General features: G+C 33.1%; 1 protein-coding gene across 3 annotated transcripts; it reads right to left on the bottom strand.

Moving 5' to 3' along the window:
* Positions 1 to 496: 496 nt before the first annotated feature.
* Positions 497 to 3,649, bottom strand: LOC148617414 (uncharacterized). Of its 3 annotated transcripts, none has more exons than XM_088585011.1 (2): positions 3,282 to 3,649; positions 497 to 2,668 (listed from the first exon to the last, which is right to left on the bottom strand). In XM_088585011.1, the coding sequence occupies exon 2, from the start codon at positions 2,660 to 2,662 to the stop codon at positions 638 to 640; it is 2,025 nt and encodes a 674-aa protein (XP_088441137.1). In that variant the 5' UTR covers positions 2,663 to 2,668; positions 3,282 to 3,649; the 3' UTR covers positions 497 to 637. The 3 variants fall into 3 exon arrangements, with proteins under 3 accessions (XP_088441137.1, XP_088441138.1, XP_088441139.1); XM_088585012.1 differs by lacking the exon at positions 3,282 to 3,649 and adding an exon at positions 2,809 to 2,934; XM_088585013.1 differs by lacking the exon at positions 3,282 to 3,649 and adding an exon at positions 2,867 to 2,925.
* Positions 3,650 to 8,309: the final 4,660 nt, after the last annotated feature.

An 8,309-nucleotide genomic window follows, 5' to 3' on the forward strand; every position in this document is an offset into this window, starting at 1 on the left:
AAAGTACAATTTAGTAGAAATAATTCAAAGTTAAGGTATTTCAACTAAAGCAGCAAAATAAATGGCAATTTCCATATATTTAACTTTATTTTTGTTTTCCATTATATAATCTTTTTTTCAGAAACAAAATGTTTACGAAGTTGTAAAATTTATAAAGTTGGTCTTTGTTAGCCCATATTCTGAAAGTCATTTGATCATATGTAGAAAATTTTAGGAACAGAAAGAAAGAGGCCGTTCGATATGTGGTATATATAACAAGAGAGACGACACGACCGTGGACTTTTCTCCCTGTGAAGTTAGACTAAATCTTCTCTCCGATAAAATTTCCAAGTGGTAACTTAAAACTCAATATTGGTATCGATGTAGTTTCCTTATGTTTCCTTTATATTGAGTGTTAAAATTCCAACAGCACACCAAGCAGCAGTTTCTTACGAAATTGAATCGTAATATATTATCTAACAAACGCAAAATAGATATATCAGAACAAAAAGGTATGTATGAAATCATGTTTTTTTATTGAACAGCAGTGTACAAGACAGAAAAGTCAACATTCTTTGGATAATGGTTTGTATACGTTTTATAAGTAATATTTTTGTTACTTCAAAATGTGTTCTGAAAGGTTGCGTGTCGAACCCTACTACTTCGAACAACATTTTTTTCTCCAGCCAGATTGTTTAGTCTTTCCTTTAGTTGTAGACAAGTTTGACGCATTGTTTTTCTTTATTGTAGATTTAATACCATTTACAAAAGCTGCGACTGTTTCAATAATTTCGGCATTATTAGGTTTATCTATACACTGTGATATCAGACTTATTTTCTTCTGAACAAAATTTGCCTTGAACCTCTTCCCAGTTTTTACACAAGAACCAGAAGAGATATTAACTTCTTTCTTACTCCCATTCGTTTGAATGTTAGCCATAATCCTTTCTTGTCCCATCTTCCTAGTCCTCTTAGCTGAGAGATAGTTTTTCGTTTCATTATGATGATTATGCTTTAAGTGTTGTTGAAGAGAACTTGCAACAATAAATTCCTTCGGACAGAATGAACACTTAAACGGCATATCCCCAGTATGTATTCTCTTGTGAACACTAAGGTACCCGTGATATTTGAACTCTTTCCCACAAACGTCACATTTGTAAGGTGTTTCCCCTGTGTGTATTCGCTCATGTTGTATGACCGCCCTCTCTGCTGTAAATGCTTTATCACAAATTGAACATTTGTAAGTTTTTCCAGAATGAGTTTCTAAGTGATAGTCAAGGTGATGCTTTCTTGAAAAAGTCTTATCGCACAGATTACATTTGTAAGGTTTTATACCTGAATGAAGTCGCTCATGTGTGCGCATATGTGTGTTTTGAGTGAATGTTTGTCCACACGTTGCACATGTGTATGGTCGCTCCTTTGTGTGAGATCTGAGATGTACCAATAAGGATTGTTTGTGTCTGAATGGCTTGTTGCAGAGTTCACAGACATACGGCTTGACGTCATTGTGAATCTTTTTATGCGTGGCTAGATTACTCGATTGTGTAAAACATTTTTCACAAACGTCGCACTTGAACGGCTTGTCAAGAGTATGAAGTCGTTCATGTGCTCGCAAACTGGATGTACTGCATAGACCCTTGTCGCAATATTTACAATGATAACGGACTTTTTCATCAGTATGATTCTTCATGTGTCTTTTAAGATAGCTCGGTAGACCGTACCTCTTGTTACATATACTACAAACGTACTTTCCCTCGTGGTTACACTTGTGCTTTCGCAGCGTGTAAGTGTGTTTGAACCAACTGCCACATACATCACATTGAAACTTTTTATTACTGTTACCGTTTGATTCCTTGGTTTCGTGATGCTTGCATTGAACATCTTTGTAGCACATTGTACATTTGTCTCCGACAATGTTCGATTTTTCATTCCCTCTATTTATTTCCAATGAGACAATTTCGGCGTTCAGCTTCGCATGATCAACTAATTTGCGCTTCGTCTTCTCAGATTTCCGTCTGACTTTTAAACTTTGAGTATCGGATCCGTGGTTTACCTTTTTACCAGAGTTTCTTTTGGATTTGAGTTTTGGGTTTGCAATTGTAGGCTTTCCATTTACTTTTGGGCTGGTTTGCTGTCCGGGTAAAGTTTCACTAAGACTGTCAGAAACACTCTCAGTTTTATTATCATTTTTATCTCTTTTGATTTGCACTGAGTCTTTTAGACAGTCCTGAACGCCAACTTGTTGAGAAGTGTAATCCATACGTGATGAAGACAAATTGAATCCTTGTTGACCTATTGCTGTTTTATCTCCTGCCATTTCGGAATTGTCATTAACTGCGTGGTTATGTCCAACATTCTCTGTTTCCTGTTCAAGACTAAATTTAATCTGTACTTGGGTTTCGTTCTTATCTCCAATGTGTAGGACATTCTGATAGTCTTGTCTTGTCAGTTCCTGACTTCCAACGACACTAGGCTGTTCTTGATAGCTGAGTAGATCGGAGCTAGCATTGATGTGCGCTGAATTGTTTCTTTTAAAACCATGAATGTCGAGCGGTTCAAATTTGATAGCTGTTGGATTAATTGAATCTCCCTGTTGCTGGTCTTCAATAAGTACTTCTAGATACTCATATCCTTTGCAGGATTCGGATTCTGTTTTAATGTGTGATATTCTAATGGAATCCATATTACCCTGCAAAATAATTATCTTGACAATATATTTTACATAGTAAGCTACCTCCCTTCTTTTGACCAGAATGTTTTTGTTTGTTTGTTTTTTTTTAGTATTTAATGTCTACGTTATTAATCAATATCATTTTTTTAAAGACTTACTTTTTAAAGTAGTTAAATCCGCATTGAAACTGCATTTCATAGAGTTTCTATTCCTTACTTGTCATTTAAGTCGCCGACAATATCATAAATAACAGCATATATGTTTATCAAAACTTTGTAGTGATGATATTGATTTTTTTACAGAAAGATGTTTCTGTGCTCAATTTATGTGTATTGATTAGCGACTTATTCTGTACAAACTATACACAGCATTGATCTGTTTGGGAATATTATATGATTAAAAACGGATACCCTAAGTCTTCGATCACAATCATGCATATTGTTCTACCCGAGATGTTTTACGGCTTAATTGAAATGGTACCTTAAATATCTCAACTTTACATTTTCAGAAACGAAACATGAAGAAAAAGAACAAAATCTTCGCTTATTTTTAAAATATGTTCTAATATTTAGCATGGAAAAAGAACAAAAAAAACCAATCAGTTATGATCCTTAATCACTAGTTTACTTACGTGTCTTTATAATGGGTTCCAGGGATTAAAAAGAACACTCTCTGCTTTCTGCCGTTCTCGTATGAAAATCTCCTATGAAAAGTATAGCGTGTGTATTGATCTAATAGCCGATGTTGCAGAAGACGATTACAGTCCATTGTATATGTCAACACGTTTTAAAGTCGGAAGCCAGTAACATACAGCCATTATGGTATGAAAATCTCCTGTAATAATTAATGTATAGACTAACGCGTGTCTTATGATTTTCTACAGTCAACTGCAATGTAATACGTTTTAAAATCCAATGCTTGCACTAGTAATTACTTATGATAATTGCAACCGTTCTAGTATGAAAATCTCCTATGATTATGTAGCTGCTACTAAGTGTATCGATTGTACTTGATTCCACTGATGGAGAAATGCTATGTTATAAATAGACGAGAGTCTGGTGAATCATAAAAGTAACATTGATTGCTTGGGTATTTCTTATTGTATCAGATAAAGTATTTTTCACATGCACGGTTCTTTGGTGATATATACGCGTTTTCGCATTCTATTCGGAAATTTGTAAAAATGTAGAATCATGAGTACAAGAACAGTCAAGAAACAAAAGTTCAACACCTGACCTTTACCGTCTTATCAATAATGAATTATTATATTGTTGATATAAGTTTAATACTTTCACAACCCATCAAAGTTCTCTAGAAAAAGCAAAGACATTTGGGCTACTTCTATGGAAACAGACGAAAATGTTGCATAGTCTGTAAGGTTTTATTCTTTTTTTTTCAAAATAAACAGTAAATTTACATGTTAGGCAAATAAACAGAACATTCAATACAATTGAGACAAATTACAACGAATATTAAACAACCAAGAGAGTTTGCAAACATGCATGCATTTGAACAATATGGACCTTTATTTAGCAACTCCAAAGATCGCTTAATTTAATCAACAATTTAATATGTAAAATATCCACATTTGAATTTAAGATACAAATTAGTTTATTGGAAAGGTCAAGTTAGTTGAAATGTGAGCATTTATCAGACATTAGATTTAAAAAATCAGTTCTTAAACCATCATAAGTTTGTCAATTGAAAATAAAAATTCAATGTTTCTCCTCGTCTTAGACATTTTGTTGATTGCCTCTTTGAAAATCTATACATGTATCTTAGTCTTTTTGATATTAACAGTTAACTGCTATTATGACAGTTTTCTTGTACCTTTTGAAGTGCTGACTGTAATAAAATCACTAGATCATCTGCAAAGCTCAACGTATTATTTTATTTTTATTTGACCAGTCATACTGGATGACAAGAAATATCAACTATTGAATGTAGATCATTAATAAAGCAATTAAACATGGTAGGCCTTAAACTATTCCCTCGTAAAACACACCTTTTAGCCATAAGATAGTTTTGAGAAGCTATTATCAATTTTCATTGATGTTTCACAGCTCTTATACATATCCTAAATAATATTCAATAAAATTGAACCAATTTCATCAGTCAATGTCGATATGTCGTCCGACTGCATAGCTGAAAAGATGAAAGGATCATTTAAATGTATACTTAGACATATTCATTCTGCAATTATCAGACATGCAAGGTTACAAAATTCAAATTATACGAGTAAAGAATGTCATACCGCTGAACATAAAAACAATGCATGCTTGAGGCACCGATATCCGGCCCTCAGTTTTGGGCATACATGTCGCTGTTTGTTTATGTATACTTCTTCTTGATTCCTCATCTCCACAATTGTACAAGCCATATGATGTTATCTCTTTTTTTCGAATACTTTTATTGTGCCTTCTTATCGCCAATTGGTGTGTATTACATTTCCAAATTGAGTAAAATATCTATTTATTTAACGGTATATTGTAGAATATGTTCTTGTTTTTAAAAGGGAGCCGAATTTGATATGAATACTAGGTGTATGCTGCTTCATATATTTACGGGACGACAACCAATATCTTTTTTTGTTTTCAAATAGTTTTCGATCACAATTTGCAATTATGTCATGTTCCTGTACTTTACTTACTGCACCCAAAATTTTCAGTTACAAAAGGCTATTACAGAGCCTCAAGATTGAGGACTTATCGGCTAAACCACCTGACTGTTTTTGCAAAAGCTCTCCATTCAAATATGGTCCTTCCTATTAGGTCGTTACGACAGATTTATGCATTATCGAAAACGAATCTCTCCGTAAGATCCTCTCGAAAGGTCCCAAATACCGTGAAACACGCGCCATCAATTGGATTATAACTTTAAATTATGGGTGCCGTGAAGGACTACGCAAGAAAACGAATAATCATATTTATGAATACACTGGAGTAATTCAATATTTTTCATTATTCACGTTAACGTGACTCAGTCTGTTTATAGTCGATTTAGAAAAGTATTGAAATGAATACAGGTAAAACAGAACTAGGGAAATAGAGATCCGAAAATGAAGGCTATTGCTTTCGCATTGTCGTGCCTAATTGGAAAAGATTAGTCCAATATGGTGGAACTTCTCGGTTTCCTCTGTTCTTTGTATTCAATAAATAAATGTTTGTCAGATTGTAGCCATTCAGTATATGCAGTTAGTAAAGTAGGAATTAACACCACTTAATTAAGGTGCTGGGTGACCTACCAGCCTTGTAATTGGACGCTTCAGCGTAATATGTCATGATTTTTCTTTAAATTGTAAATACATGTGCATGCGAAAAGGTAGAATTATGAGAAAAACAACGTAACATAATAATATCAATTAAGTTCTACTTACCAGTAATACGAAAAGCCCTATATGTAATTTTACACAACCAAAACCCAGCGAAGGTTCTATGATATGAGAAACTGAATACAACATACATACAAGATATTTTATTGAACTAACAAGTTAATTGACACAGACGCAAATTATCTGCATGAGGGTTCATATGGAAGAAAACACATATGGAACCGTATTTCGTAACGTTCTTATTTGCATACATATGAACTACTCCCACAATGTAAGAAGTTGGAATTTTGTTCCTCATAAAAAGATGGCACCAAGTCAGGAAATAGCTTGCCAGATAATATATAGCATTGCTGGAGTAACCTATCATCGGAACCTAAAGAGCAACGGATCGGCAGCTGTATCTGAACATGTACTGTACAGGATATACACTTATAAAAACGGCGACATGATATATCAAATATAGAAAATATGTTATAATCGATATTATTTGGGTACATTAAATGCAATTTGCGTTAATGAAATAAATTGTTTTTATTCTTAGTTCGTGTTTAAGACATCCTAGTCCAAGATCATGGATGTCCGCTTTGATTAAATGTCACAAAGCAGTGCTACCCAAATTTTACTTTTTTTATTGTTAAACTGTCTTTAAATAAAACACTAAATAACCAGAAAACATGTCTTTATTTTCTTAAAATCATTTCATGTCTTTTACATTTGTAAAGTGCATTTCGAACTTCTTTTTATTGACAAAAAACCTCTGGCACCGTACAATGCTTGGACAATACTTGTTAATTATTGATAGTAGTGTCTTTTCTTTGTGTAAGTATAAAACACATGTTAAAAAGCCTGTACGACTACCAGTGAAATTAACCATGCAAAATAAATTTTTGTCAAGAAAAAGAGGATTGAATTTTTTTTTGTATTCTTAGCGGGATTATCTTAAAGTTATGTTAAGGCTCTCTTTCATTAAAAAAAATGCAAATTCACACTATATTCAACAGAATATTTAATAATGATCTATGAGCAACAGTATGTTCTTACTAAATATTTAACAAAATTTGCAAAGCATGAGTTGCTTGAGTAGGTACCTCTCCGGCACCACTTGATGTTGGATTTTTAAACTTGTTCAATAATACGCTTATGCATATCATTTTAAAACTTCATGTTTCTATTCTTAGAAAATAATTCCTTTTTCCATTTTTGTCAAGTGCATGATTAATTCTGGTGATAGAATAGCACCTCTACCATATATAAGTATCATCATGGTTACGGAGAAAAGCTCACATTGGCTACAAATTAAACTAATATTACAGAGAGCCATGCATGCAGACACAGCTTCTTACTTTCACAATGGATTAGTATAATAATATCCCTTTTATACAAAAATATCAACCTGGGTCTGCAAGCAAGGCATATTGAAAACTTGAAAAAAGTCCTTCTTTTAAACAAAAATCATGATGATGTAATTTTGGTGATCAATATCAGACTGAAAGCCTTCATTTTGTCTAATTTTATTTTTACCTTGTCATATGTGTAAAAAAATGACATATAAGTAGTCAATGACATTTTGCTCATCGGGCCAACGTCATCCCCAACGGTTGGCGCGACGTTGGCCCAACGTCTATCAACCAACATGTACGACACATCACCAGCAACTGGCCAACATGTTTTACCCATATTCCGTCAACTTGCCATTGTACTACCAACGTTTTTTTTTTAGAGTGAACTGTGATTACTGAAGTGTCCTTTTTAATTTTTTGTTTTTGTTTTTTATTTAAAACATCGAGTTGAAAACAAAACAATTTGCCCTGTAATGTTTTTTTTTATCGCGTATAGCAAACATGCATTTGATAAGAAGAAACATCCAATGTGACATAACCTAGAAGATATTTCAATTAATGAAAAGTCAATAACATAAAACAAGCTAGGACTTCCTTTTTTTCTATCTTTTATTATCATTTGTGAAAAATTTCAATTAACAAAAGCTCAGTTGAAATTTATATCTTTTAAAGTGCATGTAATAGAGGGGCAGCCATTCAACTGATTCGAATTTGGTTAAAAAATTATCTGGAATAATTATTGATTCATTTTTTCATGTCATACCTTCTTGTAATAGGTTAAAAACAGGTTCTTCATAAATGTACAATGTATCATATAAACAATAGAATTATGTACAATTTATCCATCCAATTTCCTAGAATTCACAATGGTTCATTTGTAAATCGAATCGATGTCTGTTTTTGCTGTGTCCGATGCAGTAATGGTCAATCTGTTCTTCTTACAGCTCCTATAATTTAGAACATTGTCCGTTTCACTATCAAAGCAAGT

The sequence above is a fragment of the Perna viridis genome, chromosome 5 (assembly GCF_037379345.1).
Source record: "Perna viridis isolate PV_CMFRI_1.1 ecotype Kerala chromosome 5, ASM3737934v1, whole genome shotgun sequence".
Classification (NCBI taxonomy): Eukaryota; Metazoa; Mollusca; class Bivalvia; order Mytilida; family Mytilidae; genus Perna; species Perna viridis.

Bases quoted from the DNA above. Each gene is read 5' to 3' on its own strand.
- LOC148617414 (XM_088585011.1), bottom strand. From the start codon at position 2,662: ATGGATTCCATTAGAATATCACACATTAAAACAGAATCCGAATCCTGC.